Raw genomic sequence first — 23,399 nt, 5'->3', positions numbered from 1 at the left:
CTCATCTTTATTCCAGGGATGGTTTGTTTTGTCCACCATTCCATGCTGCTTGCTTTGCTTAATGGCAATTATAGCACAATAATGGCTCCAGTGTGCAGCGAAACGTCAACACACAGGCAACGTGTCTGTTTATAAGAATCCTTCATATAAGGATTGTTAGAAAACAAGTCAGCAATAAATGTACACACAGACATAGGATGGTGGTCAAAAGACATACCTGGGGCATAATTGTTCTGTATAATGATCATGGGTCTTTATTACATGGCTAACTTTTCTCAGTGTAGGGGAGCAAGAATTGTGATCGGCTTAGAAATTCCATCCTTCACAATCCATTCTGTCCCTTAGATCGGCCCAGCAATTTCTGCACAGGTGGTGGGTAGACCAGCAAGTTAGTGGCGGAGATTTACTCAGGCAAGTGAAATATACACAATTCACTCAACATAAATGGTGAAGTAATATGGAAGATCCTTGGACCCCTAATAGATGACTCGAGGAGACTTCTGTAATAGACTTAACGTATGTTTGGCAACAAAAGACATACTTGATGCCCAACTACAGCCTACTTCTAACAGGAATAAGATTCCCGAAATTCAACGTGTTGTGCCCATGTACTTACCTGCCCCTCTTCCACACATGTTGAACATACCTACTATCCTTTGCTCCCCAGCTGCTTCAATTCATCGTCAAATTTAAAGGGAGAAAGCCCCATATTGTATCTTGGCACTTACAAAGGGCTGAGTTCACCTTACCCATCGCACCATGGGACATTTTTGGGTGTCCGAGCAGCCAATCATTCAGCAATATTGTTGCCATGGAAGGAAGGAGAGATAGTCACATGTTCCTTAATCCTAGAAATACAAGATATTCTCTTTATTTCTGCTGGAGCAATGGAATGGTGTGTTTGGCCTACTGGGAAAGGCAACACTTAGGTGACCTTAGTTTGTCGTGCAAATCCTGATTTGAACCGAAAGGTTACAATATTTGTATATATGATTAAGTGATAAAATGTGCAGGAGATTTCCAAACTGGTCACGTCTTTACTCGGGGCAAACATGGGAGAGTACCCCCCGGCCACCACTCTTCACCAGAAGCTCATTCATCTCTGGTATATAATTTGACCATTAATTTTAGTTTTTGTTTATACCTACATTTAGAAATACTAGGCATATGAATTTTATTTTTTCCCCCAAATTACTGATGAACTTAATTGTGACCTATTTTAGATGGCTTAAAACCAGCAGTTTACAAGCCATCTCTCAAACAAAGGCCATGGTATGCCGTGAATGTTTTTGTGTTTGGTTTCTCCTCATCTGCACAATCTGGGAGACAATGTCGGGAAGTAAAGATTTATTTGGACCTCTGACCTCAGTCTATTTAATCACCAGGGTACAGAGTGATTTGTTGTTGTTGACTGTTGGCTTCCATTGTGTTCTGAGCCAGTAAATTTATTATTGGTGTGAATATTTGTGCTTGTTGAACACCTGAAAAAAGAAAACATAATTATGTTGGGAATCCATGACAAAACATTTTAGGCAGCCCTCAGGATAAAAAAAAAAATAAAAACCCTGAAATCTGAAAAATCAATATTGTATGAACCTTTAAAGTATAACTAAACCTATGCTACTCACCTATCCACATTCCATTGCAGGGCACTGCCATGCTCCTTCTTTTCTTCCCCCTCCTTATAATCTTTGGCCATCTTTATTGGCTGTGCCAGGTGACGCAGGCATTTAGAAACCTGGGGGCGCGATGGGGCAATTGACAGCTCCCCTGTTCCTTTCTGCATTAACCAGCCGCCCAATCCTCTACTGTTCAAAGTGGGACTTTAGTTTTACTTTAAATCAGCAGTTCAATAAAAATTGATATGTCAGATTTATGTAGTTGCCAGGAAGTTGCAGAATCTAAAGTTCCCTTTATCTCTAGTTGGACTCTAAGTCTGTACACCATGGTAAACTGGGCACACTGAAATACATGAAACATGTATTACATGTAACATGTCGTTATGCATTTTGCCTTTAAAATGCCATTAGAGAAAAAATTTGTTTATACTTGGGTCCAGCCAATAGATGGCGCTGTGCATTGATGTCAAGTGTGTAACAAACTTGAGACAATACCACTTAACATGCTGACACAGTGCCATCTACTGGTGGCCAAGAAATGAGAGTAAGTAACCCATAATAACCAACTCAAGTAAAGACTTTAACCTGTAAAAAGATAAACAGGCTGAGCCCATGTGTTTTTATTTTTTCCTCTTTATAAAAACAAAAAAAAACAGCAAAACATGGATGTATTTATGCACAGTAATTTTATTGACATTACTATTAATTACTGTTAAATATTAGCAGTGAAACTTGCATTTTGTGCCCTAGGTGTATACTTGAAAAGGTTTTCTGCATTTCAGGTAAATGTAGATACCTCTGTTTATATTCATATTGATTTATATTATATTTGTTATTAGCAATGTAAAAAAATTATTTTCACCTTGCATCTTAAAAAAACATTTCAACGTGCACAAAAATCAACACTTAAATTGTATCTAAACATATTTGCTCCCTTTTGCTTTGTTACATATATAATTGAAAGTGTTTTACAATTTTTCATCAATCTTTTAATAAATAAATATGCAGTAGATTAAATAAAATAGCATCAATAATGCTAAAAAAAAATGTCATTGTAGTTCTTTTTTTACCTGATCTGCCCTCTGTTTGAACACAATTAAAATCTGAGAACTAGTTCAATGTTATTTAAAGGGTTAAGCTAACTGCCTGCAAACCACAGTCCCCTCCTGGGACCACACAAGACAGGACTATCATTTTAAGTAACTCTTAATACAGCTTGTGATGAAAACTGCCACTCACTGGTGACAGATCCGAGAGAGACGAGAGACAGGCAAGATCACTCATCTCTACAGGTAAGGCGCTGCCTATCTATATATTTCTGAATATTAAGTGATAATATTAACAATATTAAATGATTTTTTACCAATTAACATTGGTACCCCAGGACATCAGCCTGGGAGATAATAGAGTAATGAAGGTACAAAGTATACTATAAAGTACACTATAAAAGTACAAAGATACTTCATTTTCCAATTTGTTATTTTTTGTGTTATGTAGATGTTAGTTGATTCACTTTATGAATACATACTGGGAGATAATGTAGACATAAACTAGCAGATAAGTGAGAAGTCAGATCTATCAATGGATGGATAAATGGAAGATAGATAGATAGATAGATAGATAGATAGATAGATAGATAGATAGATACATCTAAATGGAAAGGTACCACAACTTCTGCATAAAAATATGACTTGTTTTTAAACATTTAAATCCATAATTTACTGCATTCAGCTAAAAAGATTTTCATTTCTATTTAGAATTTTCCCATTCTTTTTTGGATAATGCTTCCAAATCAGAAGCAGTCTATAGACTTGCACACACAGGTGTTTGTGTTTTATTTCAGATAGACATGTCTAAAGTATTTTTAAAATATCTGGAATTAAAGTTTTTTGATTGCTTTGCATTTGGTTAATGTATTTTAAATCTGTCCAAAGCCCAATCTCAACTACAAGCCATTTTTCTCTGAAAGCATGCTGCATTCGACCTGCTGCTGAGTCCGACATCCATGTACACTAACTTTCAAACAGGACTTTGTTACACGGGAAATTTTATAACTGATTGATTGGTAATATGGATCGCTAACACCAGTGATTATCTGTGATTCGTAGCTAGCGGTTTCATTTCTCTGCATTAGTGAGCTAGTGTTTTAATGTCCAAGCTATAGAGTTAAATTAATTTAAAAACAGTAACAATGTACTCTATTCCAATATTATATTATTAATATTGTCCATAGAAAGCACTCAGAACACAACAACTCGGATAACTGGATTCAGAAATTTAGATTTTTTTAAAATAAGCCAACTATATCTGTCAATTGCTTCGCCATTCTGGGTGCCAGTTGATGACAACTGAGCACTATTATACCTGAAATTGACAAGCAAACAAAAACTGTAATATATTTCAATATTCAATACAACTCAGTTTGGAGCTAAGCAGGCATTGGATCAGATCTTGGAATTACAGCAATCCAAGTTCTGATCCAAAGTCAGGGTGGCTTCAAACCAAGTTGTAATAAACTATCCAACCACCACTTTTTTCTATTAAAGATAAGCCTAGCGAATTCTAGCCCATAGATGCAAATAAAGAGCAATTTTCCCTGGCTATCCCGTGGCCAATATTAAATACCCCCAAAAAAACCTCACTATCCAACACTTTTCGGGGCTCTTTGGCTTCCCTTCATCAGGGCTTATCAAATGAAACATGTACTAGACTGATATAAATATAGGGATCTTTAGTGTTAATTGGTATGATTTCTCCAGATACCGGTGGCTATTGGGTCATTTCCCTACCTTGTGTTTCTTCTTACAACTCACATTTTTTCCATTTTCCCTCACTTTCTGTAACAGGGCCAAAGGACACCAGAACCAATAAATTTCCCCAAGGTGGACAAAGCAATAAAACTAGACAGAGATTTAAACTTTCCCTATTTTATCTAAAACTCTAAAGTTTATTAACAGTGAAAGCTTAGATATAAACTAAGTTCAACACATGCACAGCTCCTTCTGAATTTTTTACCATTTTTTTTGATTCCCAATCCCCACTCCACAGATGTCCCTATAATTTACACACACATGATCAAATTAACCCCAAAAAAGTAATTATTATTGTTAAAAATGTGAAAAAGAATTCTGTGGCATAAAACAGAAAAGTTTTTAATTTTTTTTACTCAAATTTACACAGCTTGTATGTGTTTTTTCAGATTAGAATAAATTAAAAAATGTGTGAATGTTAGGTGAAATCATAAATAGACTTCATAGATACAACTGTATGGTCAAAATGTGCCTATGAGTTTACAAATACAGAATCTGCATTACACCTGTGGTCTTCACTCTGCAGTTTTTTGATGGAACAAAAATGTTAAAAAGGTAAACAAAAATAAAAAAAATATGCACACAAAAAATGAAATAATATTTTCCCTTTACTCATTTACTCACATTAGAATTACACTCTATCCTAATAAAAGATCTTGTGGTCTTTATGCTGTTGTAACTCCATTCTCCTACATATACCTACATATGCCTAGAAAGCTACCCAAGTTCAGGTGCTCCAACTTGGCTAAATCTCTAATTTTTAATCCATCACAGACAATAATAATAATAATATATTTTAAATCTATGACCTTTGCCTCATTGAGCATATTTTCCCATACTAGATTAGCAAGGTGTCTACAACTTAACCCAGATCAATATTTACTTTTTTTTTGTCATGAAGATTTTTAAATGCAATAAAAGTATTAAAAAGGGTATAAATAACATATACATATTATAAAATGTAAAGATTCTTTTTCCTACACCCAATTTACATTAGAATTTACACAGCATTTTAATAAAGTCCTATATTTACTCTATTATGTCATGCCTCCAGGACTTCTTTCAAATGACCTGCGTTTTTCCCCCTCTCGTTTAGGATTTCTTGTTTGACTGTAGTACAAAAGCCTTTTAAATCCCATTTCCCCTAGAGACACAAAGCAAGGAAATGCAGAGAGTCAGTGGTAGACTGCTAGTGAGTTCTGGGAGGGTGGAAATAGAGTCAAGAGACAGCTATATTTTTAATTATTGGCGTTGATCAGCTTTGGGAGAGCTGCCAGGAGCACAAAGACACGGATGCCTCGGTAGTTCCCAGAATAATGTAGGTGCTGAAAGTAAACACGGGTCAAGACTTATGTTTATTTATATCAGCATTACAACATCGGCGGCCCAACGTAATGCAGTAAGAATAGATTTTCATTTTTATCTCGAGCTGTGACATCTCTTTTATCAGGGTCTGGGTCTTTTCCTAAACGTGAGAAATAAACACAGCCTGATCTAAAAAAAGAAGAATGCTAATAATGACTTGCGCACATGGACCCATCACTAAATACGTCATAAAGAAAAGCAGACTTGGTTTAAATGCTTAATTCGAAAGCCTTGGACTTTAGCCCAAAAAAAGCAGCAGGGGCCACAAACTATTCTAGGTCTGTAAATGTACAGTTTTTGATCTGATTCAGTTTTGAGTCATTTGTACGACACTGTAAAGTACTCTAGGAAGATGACAGATGGAATTGGATTTGCAAGCCTACCGCTTCAACTATTTTTAATTAACTAAGGCACACTGTTTTCTGCACAATGACGTCTTCTAATAGCAATAAATGATTAAATTGTCCTAAATTAAAATAACTTTCATTGTGTAATCATTTTTTTTTTTTCATATTTGAAAACTGGGAGAGCTCAGGAGGTGTCTGTACTTTGATCAAAAACTTTGATCAACAGCCAGAATGTATTCAATTATGAAGCCAAAGCTAGTCAATACCGATTTATGCTTCAGTAGAGTTTTTTGAAAGGCCAAATTAAAGTAGAATCAAAATTGTAAAATGCAATAATAATGTTATTGCAAGTGATCAGATTTTGTACACTGTGTTTTCTTTGGTAGCCAAAATATCTCGACCTGTGGGGCTAGCCATATCATGGTGTGGACAGATTATCAGTGAGCTTGTTAATAGAGGATGGACCAAACATTTACAAAAAGACTAAGCTCAGTTTTAGAAAGGTCCTTTAGTTCTTCCTCTGGGCAGTAGTTTTAGGACAGAAATCTGTGTGCTTGGATGGAGGTACTTGTACTGAACCTCAAGGCCAAGAAGGCTTGGACCCCTTGCTGGATGTATGTCTAAAGAAGTAGACTAGGCTGCTGGTGGAGAAGACTTTGTGTCTGGTGGAGCAGACTAGACACCAGAAGAAGTGATCTATGATGAAATTAGGATATGTGTCTAAACAGCTGGTATCTAGAAAGTGGAGCTAGAGAACATGAACCTCAAGTTTTATTGGGAGTTTTTTTGTGGTAGTTGTATGCTTTTAAATTGAACTCAACCAAGAGACTGCCGGCAGAAGACCTGTCCAGTAGGAACCTGTTGTTTAGATATACCAACTTCCTATATTCTTGTTGTTAGTGTTTTAATAAAACTTTTTAAAAAGCTCAAGGACTGGACTGGCTGAAGACAGTTTGTTCTTAATATGAGATCCCATGTGCCTGAGGGCCTTCTGTACAAAGGGATTTTAGGAACGTTTCCTATGTCTGGGCCTATTTATACCACAATGCATTCCAATGATGCTCCTTACATGTGTGGTGTATTAGGCAGACGTAAAATGCATTGGAAGTTTGTTGGGAAGTAATATAACATATAACACTGATGTGTGCAATAGTGTGATTGGAACCTTACACTTATAGCTAAGATCTTCCAATTTACCTAGATGCTACAGAGAGAAAATGGATGTAAAGTGCCAGAGAGGATTATGTGATACATTTTCCCATAGTCAAGGTGAGAGTTATGCTAAGAGGGTAGGTAAGTGGTTTAGAATTAGTTAGGTCTCTAAAAAACGTTCTTGAACTGCCACTACCACAATATAGACATTGCTTGTATAGTAGACCAGTTTTCGTATCCGATGCTCTGGTCATCTTATTCCTTTGGAAAAGAGCATACATGTAAATGCTATATACATGCATTCTATAATAATAGATTTTCATCCAAGATAAGCAAGATCGTCCATTCTGGCCGAAAATCTGACGTTCAACAGTCCACCAATGTCGATCCACCACGAATTGCAGATTGATGAACGATGGATCAGGAACAACCGCTGTTCTCCTCTTGGAGGAGAGCACAGTGAGTTGCCGCTCATTTATCCTCCCTTTCCACAGAACAGAATGGCACTGTGTGTTCATTCATCTGTCACTGGAAATGATCATGAAAAAGTGTTTCCATCTGGAATCCTCTGTTGTTCTTTGGACATCTGTACAGGGTTTAACCCCCAGCTTCAATATCGGAATATTACTGTGAAGACCAGCAACACTGGCCAACAGTGAACTTTAAGAGGTGGCCAGGTACTGGTGCAAAACTGGTGCCTGAAAAATCTAAACAACTTATTTCCAAGTAGGTTCTCACACAAGATAGGTATTGCTAACTTTTTGATCAGGGGACAATCTAATGTTTTAGAGACCCTAACAGACTCCTCTAGCCAAGGCTTGATGGAGGCAGTACCATCAAAATATTCGATCTCCAAGGCTGGATAGGATACACTTTCATCAGTGAAGCTGATTTGCTATTTGCTAGCAAATGTTTTGAATCCTGGACCAGATCCATTCCAGGTTTGCTGGATCACCCTGCTTCACTGATGAAAGTGTATCCTCTCCAGCCTTAGAGAGCTTCAATAAATCAGGCCCAATGTAAGGAGTTTTTAGTAAATGACAGTCTATGACAGTCTTTGACAAACCGCCAAAAGAATTGTAGAACTTTCAATGCTCCCCTTTTTATTATCAACTATAACGGCAATTATAAAAAAAATCATGACAAATCTCTAAAAATTGTATATTACATTAACATATTGGGTAATAATGCAGTGAATAAGCCTTGTAATGAAAAAGGTAATCTAGGCAATATCTGAGCTATTGGAGATGTCCAACCTGGCAATCTGTGTATGTTTATTTTTTGCATTTAGGTCGCCATATGCATTTTTGAAAATTTAACATAAACGCACCACAAAGCATCCAGCTTCTCTAAGTTTTACCTTTTAAATATCTCTTTGCCAATGATCCTATCAGTTTAATGTCAAATGAACATCCCAGAATCCTTTGTGCTGTGTCCATTTGTTCTTCCAGAGTAGCATAATCTTCTTGGTCTAATAGCATTAAACGGGTTTAAACAAACAAGGGTTTTGACCTTAGCCTTGAGCTATATTAACCAAGGAGGACCCAATCGGCTGTGAAGATCCCAACAGCCCCTCAAGAAGGAATTAATGAGCTTGCATTTGGAATTAGCAGGATGAACTCAAGCAGGTCTCAGGAATTATTCTTAACACTGGCTAGCCTGTTTGTCTGGTGCTAACAACCGTGAGATTCTCTGTCTTCCCAAGTTTTGATGCTGTCCTTCGTCCAGTAATCGCCTTATTTTTGGTTTGTTCTGTGTTATAGCTCATTGGAAAAAAATGGAACTGTGATTAAAGTAATGTGACCCTATCACTAATCTATTTAAGTGTATGTCAATTTTTATGTTATACCTAATTTACAGAATTAGATACAACCCTTGTTATGTAGAATGTATTGTCAACAAATACAATATATTTACAGTTAGTATAGAGCAAAACACTTCACAACTTTCTTCTATGATTGCTACATTTCACCTTTTATCTTTAAGTTATCTTTTAAATTTGTCAAGACATCCCACCCCTGCAGGTCTTTTACTCAACTGTCTGCAATCCTTGTATATTTGCTCTGTGTGGCCCAAAGGTAACTACACAGACCCAATGGGGTCTCCAAGTCTTCACAGATGGTATGAAAGATAGCCCTTTTTTATCACGAATTATATTTTACATCCAGTGGTTGTACAGTTCCCTGTGACCCTTATAGCATAGATTTGCCAAGATTGTGAACAGGTGAGTATAAATGCCTGGGAAACTGTGGGAAGCAATTTAAATGATCTATCATTTAAAATAAATCTTCAGTCAAAACTTTCTTTTAGGTATATTGGGAACATTTCTGTTCTTGGCTTCATGGTTGTGGTAGTGTGTCCCTAAAATGTCAGGGTAAGTGTTAAAAATGCTCCAGGGAAAGAGAGTGCTAATAAGTTTCTAGGAAGCAAACTAGGTTCTTTAGGGCCCTGGAGCTGGCCAAGGGAGTGAAAGGGAGGGTTCCCTGGCCCAACCCAATCCTGACTGGGATATAAGCACCTGCACTCAGGTGTAAGGTGAGAAGGAGTAGTGTAATCAGTCAGAGGGATCCAGGCTGAGAGGGAGCCAGAGGGATCCAGGCTGAGAGAGAGAGAGCCAGAGGGTTCCAGGCTGGGAGAGAGCCAGAGGGTTCCAGGCTGAGAGAGAGCCAGAGGGATCAAGTCGCCTGTAAGCAAGCTTGTGGGGAATCAAGCTGGAGGAGGTTACTGTTGATGCCGTCCTGTGGATGTGGACCTCTTTGTTTGCTAGAGTGTGGAAACCCCAGGCTGGGGAATTGAACCTGTACAAGAGACCTAGTTTGGACTTACCCTTACCATGGGGTCATGTTGATGGACTGAGGACATTACACACCACTAGGCTGAAGTAAGCCTCTTCTTTTTATATTGTTTTCTTTTGTGGCTGAAACGAAGCAGTTTTGTTTAATGAAAGCTGTGCTGCTGCAGTCTGAGTTGATCCCCAAACTTCACAATATATATATATATATATATATATATATATATAAAATATTGCTAGTTTGTAATAATTTGTCTGCCTGGATGTCAGCTTTACAGTAAATGTTTTCTATACTGCTAAACTCATAAAATCTTTGTTTTTTTCTGAAGCAGTGTTTATAATTTTATTGCATGTTTACTGGCCCTTTAAATATGTATTTTGTTTGTTTTTGTGATTTTATGTGTTATTTCCTACCTACTGAACTATTTTATATTTTTTTATGATTTCATAATTGCTGGTAGTATAATGACTGATCTGTAATGTTAATTGTATTATATATTTTTTGTTGTTGGAATATTAGTTGTCAAGTTTGGTTTGGTTTGGTTTGGTTTCAGGCTTTGGGTTTGTGCCAAATTCAACCTGAACATCGATCAATTGACCTGAAATGAGTAAAGCCAAACACTGTTCATGCTAGTATGCAGTACGCAATACCTGCTATTGACATGGAATCTATTACCATCATTGATAGGTTTAGCACACAGCACCTAGGGCCATATGCTATACCAGTCATCATCCACCATCTAGCTGTCTGAGCCCTAGGTTTTGTAGGGTTGGTCAAATTTGCCTCGGTCATTGACCTCAATGGCATTCAAATTCAGCTACAAAATCAACCCGAACATTAGGGTCAATTTGGCTAAACTGTTGGGGAACCAAACTGAGGCAAGTTCAACCAATGACAAAAATGGACATCATTGAGCTTGTTTTATTAAACCTCTCCAAGACTGGGAAGGATAGACTATCATGGGTGGACACGGGTGACCCAATAAACTTGAAATTAATCTTGTTCAGGATTAAAAACATTTCCTAGCTAATAGCGAATTTTTTTAGTAAATCCATTCCAGCTTTGGTAGATCATCCTGGTTCTACAATGATAATCTATCTTCTTCAGTCCAATCTTCTTCATAAATGTTTTTTTGTCTTAAGGAGGGGGGAAGAGGTAACATTTTCATTAGGTTTTTCTTGAACCCTTCTTGCCTCCTTTGCACTCCCCCCTAGCTAGATCAAGCAAAGAACTGTAATTGATCATCTCTTTTCTTGGCCACAGCATCCCAGATCTGTCGGTTCTGAACCCAGATGTGCACTCCCAGAGCTGAGCACTTGCCTTCCTGTCCTGTTGACCAACTCACCTTTCATTTCTTTAACAGGCTTCACATGGACGGGAACTGAGTTGGTGACCTGGGCATGTAGGCACCATTCTAGCTTTGTTTTACTCTACTACCTATGTGCTTTTGCACATTTTTTATATGCACTTAGGTTTATTTACAGGCCAAACTTTAGGCTTTGAGCACTTTCAGGATGAAAAGCATGGATAAGGCTTGAAACATCTAGATCCCAATAGGAGCAGGGAACCTAGGTTCAGAGCTGTCAGATCTCGTCTGCTGTGGCCAACAAAACAGCAGATTGATAGGCATTCTAGCTAGAGGGAATACAAAGGAGGCAAAGAGACCCCTGATTTGCCCCAAAAATGTTCCTGTAACTTCATTTATGCTATCACATTGGGGACTTATCAGCCCCCTTGTCATAATATTACAGTTTAAGGTAAAAGAAATGTAAAAGTTTAAAAAATTTACATATCATTGTGCATACAAGAAAAAGAGAAACAGTTGTGGTACCATCTTTAATGACTATATATATATAGCTATAAACCAATAAGCTGTAAAGGTTATATAATGATCACCTATGAAGAATATTGGGTATCAACTTTTGTTGTAGCCTACTGCTTAACCACGGTTGGAATATGTTTACCTGTCTTCAAACTATGTTGGACTGTGGACTAGTTTTCTATATTTGTCCACCAGAAGTATTATCTCTATATATCATATGGTTCTGATCCTGTTCCTACATTCTCCAAACATTGGAAAAAAATATTTGTGGGATCCATAATGGCGGGGCCATAATGGCTGCAGCATGTGGATAGAGCTGGGAGCTCAGGTGCTAGAACACTGTCACCCTAATCCCAGTGAAAAGCATGGGAGGGGGGTGTCAACTGCATCACCAAATATTCAAATATTGATTGTGGACAGACCAAGTCTTATCTAGTGACATTGATCCCCAGGAATAAAAATTGAAGCAACCAGTAAAATTTCAGTTTTTCAATTTTTTTTGTTTTTCATTGTTCTTGTTTCTTTGCCTGTTGTGGTAACAATTATGAACAAGGATGTTAGGCAAAGTTTAACTAGCCCTTAAATTGTTGAATTGGTAAGAATATTTAAACTTATTTGCATATGATAAACTATTTCTGAACTGACGGAGTCAGGTAGTGGAACTTCTGGTAATCCTAGACACACTAATCAAAAGATATATTTAAATATTCTTCAAGCAAATGGGATTAAACTAGTGATATATTTTCTTTGGCCAGTGAAAATCCAAGGGAGGAGTATAAAATCCTTTTAGAACCAACTGCGGTAGGATAAATCTATGTTTAAGCCTTGGTGTAACTTACTTCTTATTTCAGGGGAGATAAGAAGATAAGGGTGGAAAGGTCCCCCCTCTACTTCATATCTTATATATTTGACACACTGCATGGATTTTCATCCTCAATCCTCCCGAGTCTGTCAAGAAGTTTCGCCGCCGAATTTATGTAAGTGCAGATCTATATGCTACAAATTCTTTTGTGTATTTTATTATGTTTCTTAGTTAATATTCACATTCTATGTAATTTTTTTATTTTAATCAAAACATTTTGCTATTTTTTTTATGTCTCATGCATTGTAAAAATTATATCAATTTACATTTAAAGGTTTTTCATATTTACGAAGCCTGAATCAAGATATATTTTTAACCCAATTTTACCATTGTAATACACATAACATAATTTAAATATTTATTTTTTTAGTTACATGCTTAATTTATTTAAAATATTACTTTAATATCAATATAAGCATTTACAAAAATTGTACTTTGAAATAAATTACAACACAACATTACAGCTAAATATTTATCAATTGAAAATTAAAATTCCAAATGTATTTATTTTAAATTGCACAATTATTGACAGGACCCTGATTTTTTTTTAGTTTTTTATGTGCTTCATTATAATATTATATAAAGCTTTTGGTAGTACCTTAACAGAGGTAAATTAGAAAATCTTATAATATATTGTTGTGAGTAAGGTTCAATAATTTCTGTAAAGTAAATATAAAACATAAATAATTTAGGAAAATGTCATTGTTGTCATATGTTAACCTAACATTACAGAATAACCTGGAAACCTTAAACATGCATAGACATAAATATGTGAGAAAAAAATATTAGCTTTGTACTAACGCGTTTTACTGCCTCACTCCTGTTTTTGTTTGACATAGTTTGACGATTCAGGTTTTTTTGTACATTTAAAATATTTGGTGAGCTGATGTTAGCATTGTGTAATGATTCACTGTTGACCAAATGCCTATCTGATTATATATCAAATAATTTGTAAACCTGGGACGTTTGGTCTAACAAACATTATCACATATAACAACTTGTTTTTTTCACCACAAATAACAACTTTAAAATGTTTATTGTAGTTTTATTTTTATTTTTTTTGCTTTTTTTATTGTCTTTTTTTGTACTTTGAGTTTTTGACGTCAGAACCAGGTTGATTTTTTTCTGTTCCATAAACAATAATTTACTGCAATTCATTCATTTCAGGAACTATAATGCACTGTGGCTATGCACCCAGCTCATATTGGATACCAGGTACTGAGAAAATATTATTTTTAAAATTTCTTTTTTCAAAATTGCTTTTGGTTTTCAAGACGCTTTTTAAGCCAAGTTGTAACGAACATATGCTAAAACCAAACTTTGATTTTTGTTTCATATGCAATCTGGTATATGATGGGACACAATTTATAGAAACTGTTGCCAATAGGAAAATCGAACAGATTATCCTTGTTACCCTGTATTGATATAGGTGGAATATTTAACGCAATGTGTTACAAAGCCCACAGTCATATCACTATAGTAGGCTAGATTACAGCCAAATTAACATTTTTGTGGTATAACTTGAAAAATACAAGTGAATTACTGCTGTAGACTGTGGGGTTCTTAACTTAAACTAGGCTCTAAAGAAGGCTCGTTTTTTTTTTTTGTGAAGGGTAACTTTGTTTAATAAATAAGTAAAGCTGTGCTCATTTTGAATACCCAGCAGTACACAGTTGTGTTCATTTTCTGCGGGAACAGAGACTGTTAGTGGTAATTTGTCACATTTAAATGAGATTATAAATGTTGGGGTCTTCTACTTGAAAATGAAAAGGAAGATTGTATTATTATTGTTATTGATTAATATAATAGTCAATTATAAAATGCCAACCTATTATGCAGCGCTGTACAACGAACAAGAACTGCAGATGACAAACCTGCTTATCAGGAGAACAATTTTGTAAATCAACCCGGGGCCATTGTGTTCAGCTTAACTAAAAGCCAGTTTACAAATTACTTTTTGAAACCAAGAGAACACATTGTAATTATAGATTTTACTACAGTGGAGGGGGCTGCTCTGCCGGGCCATACGCTACATAGTGTGTACATAGAAAATGAACATTACATGCTGTAACTATATGATCGTTCAAATATAATCCACCAATAACACACACACTGGAAACGATCGTTTGAACGATGCAGGAAGTGACATGTAAAGGAGAAAGTGTATCACAGAACAATCCACGATCATTGAACAACCGTACACACAATAGATAGCGAACGATCTTCGCCCAACCAGATCCGCAGGGAGGGTCGTTCATTTCCAGTGACATTCTTCGTTCATTGACCAGTCATTGTGCACTTTTTTTGTTAACGATTATTGGACAATTGGTGGTTAGTCATTCGTTTCCAATGATAATTTTTGCACGAGTGTACGTAGTCTTAGTTGTATAGTTAGATAACTACCCTGTTTCCCTGAAAATAAGACAGTGTCTTATATTTATTTTGCTCCAAAAATGCACTGGGGCTTTTCCTTATTTTTTCATGAACTACAATCGACATTTACTCTTGAACCAAAAATCAACATTTATTCTACAATAGTCATGTCACCACCTTCTGGAACTCCATCATTACTCCCCAAACCCTGAATTCCATCTTGAATTTCTTGGGTCTCAATTTCCTTTAGAACCATTGGCCCCACTTTCTCATGTCTAGCAATAGTGCTTTCCATAAATGAAGACCTCTTGTCCATGTATTTATATATATTGTAGCTTATTTTTGGGGTAGGGCTTATATTTACAGCAGGGGTGTCAAACTCAAATACACAGTGAGCCACAATAAAAAATTTGTACAAAGTCACGGGGCAACCTTGATATTTATTGAAACAATATCTACAACTGAGGAAGGCCACTAATAAATGTAAACAGAAGAGGGGACACTTGTGGGTCCTGATTGACACACCAGCATTGCATTCTGGGATTTGTAGTATTAGCAGTGTATGCACTGTCTACCGACAGGCCAGCTCTAATAGACATTTTGTATTTTCTCACGGACCAAACATAACTACAGTGTGGGCCAGATTTGGCCCACTGGCCTGAGTTTGATGCCCCTGATTTAGAGCATCTTCAAAAATAGGAAAAAATCATGCTAGGGCTTTTTTTCGGGGTAGGTCCTATTTTCCGGGAAACAGGGTAAATACAGAAAAACAGACAAAGTTGGTGTTTCTAAATTCTAGGGGGCTTGCTGGTAATTGAAATATTAAAATTGAAAATAATATGCTAATATTGAAATAGACTTGTGTTTAAATTTCACACTTTGCATGAATTTATATGGCACATGCCAGCATTACCAAATCATAATTTATATTGCATGTTTGTTTACTCAACACTACGTTTTGTTACATATATATATATATATATATATATATATATATATTGTCTTTATAAACTAGCAAACGCTGCCCTGACAAGGTTGCTTATTTTTAGCTGATCATGTTTATGTTTAGTTTCACTTTAAAGAGGTACTAAACTACTAAAAAAAATACACTTACCTTTATTCCTGCAGGGCAGTCTGATCCATCCGGGGGTGTCCTGCATCGGGGCCTGCATCGTCCCGGCATTCGTCCTGGAGCCAGCGCTCCGACTGCCGCCATCTTCTCTTCTTCTTCCTGTTCTTCATCCTACGTCATCCAACCCAGGCGTGAGCTCCGGTGACGTAGGATCGGCAAATTTTTATCTTTGGGCAAAAAGGCTCTTTCTGCCCCAAGAGCCTCCCGGGATGCCTGACGTAGGTATCCCGTGGGGCTCTGTGCTCCCATTCATTCTTAGTCGCCTGGGCGATCGAGAATTAGGGGGCAGTGTTTCACTTAAAAAAAAACAAAAATAATTTTTACTTTACATAAAAGGGTTCCCTACCCTTTTATGTATAGTGAAAATTCTGAGTTTAGGTACGCTTTAAGTGTAGATAACAGATAACGACCAGTCTGTCAAGAATCTGTTAATCACGGGTCTGTGAACTGTACTAAATCTGTTGAGAGTCATGCTAGTTGCCTGGTTTTCATGCTGACTTCAGAGTCGGTGATTAATATACTAATAGTGACTTTACAGCTTCCATATTTGTTCTAGGCCAAGAACAGATTACATACATCTTTCAATACAAGTTCCTTTAAATTGAAATGATAGAAATCTCTTTAATCAATAGGTCTGGCTTTCCCCGACTGGGCGTACAAGGCGGAGTCTAGCCCGGGCTCCCGTCAGATCCAGCTGTGGCATTTCATTTTGGAATTGCTGCAGAAGGAAGAGTTCCGCCATGTCATCGCTTGGCAACAAGGGGAGTACGGCGAGTTTGTCATCAAAGACCCCGATGAGGTGGCCAGGCTGTGGGGACGGCGGAAGTGTAAACCCCAGATGAACTATGACAAGCTAAGCCGAGCACTCAGGTAGGAGAATAAGTCTCAAAACTTAAATGTTCAACATAATGTTATAAATCACGAAAGTCATAAAGCTCCATAGCACTGCTTATGTCTTTGTTTAAATTAGGCAACCTCCATTTTTAGGGTTCTACACAAAAACTCGGGATTGTCCAAAGTTAGGACATTGGAAATGCCATGATGGCGCACAATGAATACACAGAAAAAAAATGTCAATAGATGGAGAAAGGTGCCATGACTTTAATTACTCATGATTGGAGATGACTATTAATTAAATAACTTTTTGAGGTCTCAAATAAATTATTCTGTACTAAAATGTTTTTTTTTCTATATTAGTTTTTATTATGATTGCAATAAAACAAATCTTAGACTGCACAACCAAATCTGCCATATGAAAATTTATTGTGCATGACAGGCACTCCAAAGAGATATTTTAAAAATCCTCATGCATGTTTCATCAGTATATCTGAATATTTTTTTTAATTATTAATATTATTATTATACAGTATTTATATAGCGCCATCATATTACGCAGCGCTGTACAAAGTCCATGTCCCTACTATAGTCATATGTTTGGTCATATGGGGGAGCCAATTAACCTAACTGCATGTTTTTGGGATGTGGAAGGAAACCCACGCAGATACGGGGAGAACCTGCAAACTCCATGCAGATAAAGTCCTGACCGAGATTCGAACCTGGGACGTAGCGCTGCAAAAGCAAGAGTGCTAACCACTGAGCCACCGTGCTTCCCATGTAATTGAATGTTTTATTTTCAGATATTACTACAATAAGAAAATACTGCACAAAACAAAAGGGAAAAGATTCACATACAAATTTAACTTCAGCAAACTCATCTTTGTAAATTACCCAATGTGGGACATGAGGTGCCAGTCCCTTCTGCTGGGGAACAATAGGTGTCATGCTGCTGTACTGCCATCTGGTGTTCAAAGAGAGGTAATACACTAACATTGGTTTATGTTTATACTGTGTACTATGTTTCATTATTTTTTACATTATTTTGTAGTTTTGGTAAATTTCAATATGTATCCTCAAATATAAAAAAAAAATTCTTATCTGGATTACCGTTAAAGCAGTTAATTAATTATTGGTTACTTGCAAAGTATTTATACCCACAGCAATCAGAAATAGGTTTTCACTAATCTGTTTACAAATAAGTGAAAACTGTTTGCTTTCTGTGTGCAGCTAAAATGCAAGAGCCATTTTTTTAAGCAGTGGTCCACCCCCTGTAAAATTCCTACTTTTACCTATAAAAAAAACACCTTGGAAGAGATGTTAAAAACAAGTCTATTTATGTTTTATTTTGCATTTTAAATAATATGGTATTGAATATCTCAAATGTGAATATTTTCGGTTTGCGAAACGTGTTGGTAATTTATTTGAAGTTGCCATACAAGAATTCAAATAATATCTTGAATAAAGCATGCAAATTATATTATTTTTGGAATAATATATTTCAGAAACGTATTTATCATGTCATTTGGTACACTGCTCAATAAATTTTGATGGTTTTATAACAATGAAAATGCTTTTTTAATGAATTATAATAAAATTGATTATTTTGTCCTCGCCTTGAAATCCCCACAGTATTTTCATATATTTATAGGTGATTATTTTTCCCTTTTTTTATCTATCTAGGTGTATTTATACAATCTTCCTCTTTTCCATTATCACAGGTGTTACAAAACACGCTCCTAGCCCATAAACTCTTTGCCGACCAAATGACTTGCCGTAGGCTTCTCCCAAATGCCATGGACTACCACAGCAATGCAGGGAAGAAGACGCCGGGAGCAGCCAGTAAGTCACATTGATCTGAATAATACTAGCTTTTTCAAACAGCTTTTTCCTCTATGGCAGCACACAGATGGTAGGACATGGTTTCTAGTATCCTATTCCAATCACCATATTTTATGTGTTTAATTATTGTATTTTTAAATAATTTTTTTAATTTATATTTTTCTTAATTTTTTGGTGGAGGATCCTTCCCTTTCTGTCTACACTGCCACGGCAGTAAAGACTGAATAGGAAATAGCCTCTTGGGTACATACCTCACATATCCTAGGAGGCTGCGGGCTGCTTGTTTTGCACAGGGCTTACTTAAAATAAAAAAATGTGACAGCCCCTTCCAATCTCTAATGTAAAGATGCTTTGAGAGGGGAAAGCAGGGGGATTTGAGCTGCTTGGACGAACAAGTTGAATGATTTCAGGGCTTTTTCTATGAACTTTTAAGACAAATTGCTCCACAGTGCCTGCTGCTACAGAGGACATTGAAGGCCAGTTTGAAAACCCATAATAAATTTCTTAGGAATGCTTAAAAACAACATGTTGCTTCTGTCGTTACAGAATCCAAAAGTGTTTTTCAAATGTTCCATCTTTCACCCTGATGCCTTTTGTTTTTCTAGGGTGTAATTTGCTGCCTGCTTCATGTTTCTCAGGCTCCTGCTGCTACCTTGGCTTGCGTAATGGGCGTTTCCATGCACCTAGCACATCTACAGATCTTCACAATCCTAGCATGGCACCCCACGCTGGACGATCTCTCTGCTCCCCTACTCAGGCCAACCTGCCAGGCCCCACTGAGTGGCCACTGTGTACCAGCCACACATTCCACCATGGTCTAACATTGATGTCGTTGGAAGAAAGATTTCAGACCCTTGGGCATAGGGGATTACATGACAGGTTAATGGAATGCACCTATTCAAACTCTTTGTTAGGGCAACAGACTGTGCCACCCATGGGGAATCAGCCAATCATATCCCCTATTTTGGAGGCCCAGGAGGCGAGGAGCACTTACCAACCACCTTTGATCGTAAAACCTGACCCGGAGAGCCAGTATAAATCTTTAGAAGAGGATAGCAAATTGAAAAACTTTAAAGAAAACATAAAAGTTCCTTTGAGTCCATCTAAAATGTACAATGTACAAAGTAAGCTGTGCCCAGTAGAGGCTGCACAGCCATTCAACACCAAGAACTGGCTGCTAAAGCCTGCATAGGAGCTTTTCCTATACAATGTCTACAGACATTAAGCTCCATGTATACTACTTATGTACAATCTTTAACCTATCATAGCTTGAGACATAGCCTAAATCAGACAGCAGAATAAACTCACCTATTTCGTCAAGATTCTCTACCTAGGAAAAAACAAGAGATTACAGTGGGGTTCATTTATGAAAGGAGTAGAGGCAGTTTATTTAGGAAAGTATATGCTAAACAATATACCAAAATTATAAACCAAAAGTTGATAGACATCTGACCATCACAGCTGTATGAGCTTGTTGGACCTCCCATTCAAAAACCATGGACATTAATATAAATTTGTCTTCCGCTTTGTGAATATACTATCTCTGAAGTTCTGGGAATGGTTTTCATGAGATTGTGGGGTGTGTCTGTAGGATTTTATATCCGTTTCGGCATAAGAGCATTTGTAAAGCAGGACCAGGCCCACAGTTGTTTAGTAGAGATGAGGTCTGGGATTGTGTAGGTCCTTTGGGTTCTTTCAACACCATGTCTTTACGGAGTTGGCTTTGGGCACAGCAATTTGGACCAGTTGATAAAAGCTTTGTTATAAGCTCAGCAATCATGATTGAATGATTGAGATGTATCCAAATCTCTTTCAATTGCTATGTTTTCTTGCCCTTATCTTTTTCCAACTGTCTTACCGTTTCACTTTCTCCTTCCTCTCTTTCTCTTTCCATCTCTCTCTCACTATCCATTCAACTTTTCTAGCTCTTATTTCTCCATGACTCCACCTTTTGCTCTTATCTTACTGTCCTTTCCCTCTAGCTCAGTCCTTCTGCCTCTATCTCTCCCGTCCTTTCCTCGTACATTCTTTGTTTTCATCGTCCTCATTCTTAGTTGTTTCAGGAACACTTCTTTTAATTCCACTTTGGTGACTGGCTGCCACATTTACCTGCCCCACTCAGCCAATATTCTGAGTTATCCAACTATGAAACAGTATGGACTAAATGAATTTATATGGTCAAGGATTTGTCCAATTATGTAAATATCTAAAGAATCAGGCTACACCAATGTTATGACTGTATATAGATGTACATTGTATATTTATTTAAAGAGTCAATAAAGTTGTGAAGGTCTGTTTTTCTGTCCACTTAAAGTAGACACTATTTGTTGCCTTAGGGTTAAAGGCTCTCCGTCCCTTGTCCCACACATGCAGTCGTCAGCTCCTCCACCTTTCGATGCATACAACCCAGTGATTGGCCATTACACTTGGTCACACTCTCCCCCCATAATCACCTGAAATTTGATGTCCGTTGAAAAGGAGGATAAAGAGGTGGGAGATTGCTTTATATGTATTGGTAGATCATAGGGAGTTTCACAGATACTGTCACCTTGTCCTGAACAGGTGTTGCTTAAGTAATGCTTAGACCGTAAAAGAATCGGGGGTATACCCACAAAAGCTTGACCTGGAAATGTAACTAAATCAAAAAAATACAATGGGGACCAATCGTTATGCAAATCCAGAAACTCTTAGAAACCCTTTTATACTGTGCCCAGGAGTGGCAAACGCCATCAGAGGTTACAGTGTGGTTCTTTCTCCAGAGGAAGAAAAGCTAACACATTGACAGAAGCAACATCTCCAGGTGACTTCCAGGAACCAAACCTCAAGCCTAATGCTACTGGAATGCAACCGTGTGCAAACTCATGATCAAAATGGTCCCCAACTGCTCCAATTTATTGGATGGGAGTGGTTGGAAGCATGGTGAGCCTGTGCTGCAACAATGTGGTCAACCTCAAATCTGATACAGGTCTTGCTCTCCTAAATCATGTGTTTGAGATCATGCCATACACCATTCATTTCCGGAGGTTAACGGTGTGGTTCTTCCTCCAGAGAAGGAAAAGCAACCATATGGACAGAATGACAGTAATAAAGTAGTAATGAATATGGAAAAGGATTTTTTTTTGTTTTTTGATGGCTTGAGTTACATCACACTGTAGACCCGAACCAGAACTAAAATGCCCATTTCCACCTATGTACCTGAGAGGTAGAGGCATTGGGGTACCTTACATAACAAATTTCTACCACCAAAACTTTTTTGTAGGAATTTGTTCTGTATTTGGTCATTTTGGAACCAGTATTGCTCAGCTGTGTTCCTCTCTCAATTGTAAAATTCTTTGAATGTATTTTAATTATTGTGGAAACATGAAGGAAGCCTTCATTTGACAGTGTGTTTCATTTTGTCTAACCGCCTAAACTACTGCTACCTAATTATCTCAGCCCCAGACAAGAAATAATTATACGGCTATGATTTAATTGTAATAATTTGGATAATATGTTTCTTGGCAAAACAACTGCTTAGCACTTGGAAGGGGTGGAATGAGCACTGGGCTGACAAGACTTATTATGGGATGTCATTGAGGAACTGATCACAATACTTCCTAATAGAGTTCCCAGTTCCCTTCAATACATTAAACTAAATGAGTAGATAATCTTTATTTATTAAATTAACAAATTGCAAATGAGAAAAGAACATTTGGGTTTACTTATTTTAGCTGCATATCTAGGTTCTTCTTCCTCTTTTGCATGGAGATTGTGCTTCACTGCTTCTTCTCACAATGCATGCCTATAAGTCAGATGACTCATAGAAAACAATTCAAGCATTCACAATGTGATTGATGTTGTGATAGCTTAGACAGAGTCACTGCTGAGTGACTGAGAGCTCCCTCTAGTGGCTAATCTAGAAATACCAATATTTAAAGGTTCTTGATATCACAATGAATAATTTCCTTTAAGTTTGTGAATTTCACTTGCTTGTCAGCTGAGGTTTCAAACTAGGCTCACAGTGGGATCATTGGCACTGGCTGTTAAAAGGAAAGCAAAGGAGAAGAGGAAAGGTGTTGGTAACATTCATTTTCTGGTATGGGGTAAAATGCTAAGGGCGCCAAACTTTAAGGATCAATTCTTTTGCGCAATAAATCTAAGCCTTGATGGAGGAAGATATGTGTATACCTACTCAACTATTTTGGCCATTGATAGACTTTACTACAATAAAAAATAATACATGGACCAATCCAAGACTAAGTCCAATGGTATAGAGCAGATATCAGCAAACTCCGGCCTTTAGGCCAGATATGGCCTAGCCGGTAGTTTGTTCCGGCCTAACGCACCCTGACCGATCCAGCCTTATCCTGGCCAGCAACCCGTGGCAGAGCCAGAACAAACTACAGCATGTGGCTCTTGAGCCTCCGTGTTGTGGCTCCCTTCCCTATTTACCGTGGCCGGTGTTAACAC

The 23,399-nt window shown here is 37.2% G+C and overlaps 1 protein-coding gene across 1 annotated transcript; it reads left to right on the top strand.

The window, feature by feature from the left end:
- The first annotated feature begins 12,755 nt into the window (after positions 1-12,755).
- Positions 12,756-21,519, top strand: LOC140342094 (ETS translocation variant 3-like protein). The gene is made up of 6 exons (XM_072428134.1): positions 12,756-12,884; positions 13,937-13,984; positions 16,907-17,144; positions 17,912-18,089; positions 18,830-18,950; positions 19,556-21,519. The coding sequence occupies exons 2-6, from the start codon at positions 13,945-13,947 to the stop codon at positions 20,140-20,142; spliced, it is 1,164 nt and encodes a 387-aa protein (XP_072284235.1). The 5' UTR covers positions 12,756-12,884; positions 13,937-13,944; the 3' UTR covers positions 20,143-21,519.
- Positions 21,520-23,399: the final 1,880 nt, after the last annotated feature.

The sequence above is a fragment of the Pyxicephalus adspersus genome, chromosome 12 (genome assembly GCF_032062135.1).
Source record: "Pyxicephalus adspersus chromosome 12, UCB_Pads_2.0, whole genome shotgun sequence".
NCBI lineage: Eukaryota > Metazoa > Chordata > Amphibia > Anura > Pyxicephalidae > Pyxicephalus > Pyxicephalus adspersus.
The sequence above is the reverse complement of the archived record's forward strand: the minus strand, read 5'-3'. Positions and strand labels throughout refer to the sequence as shown.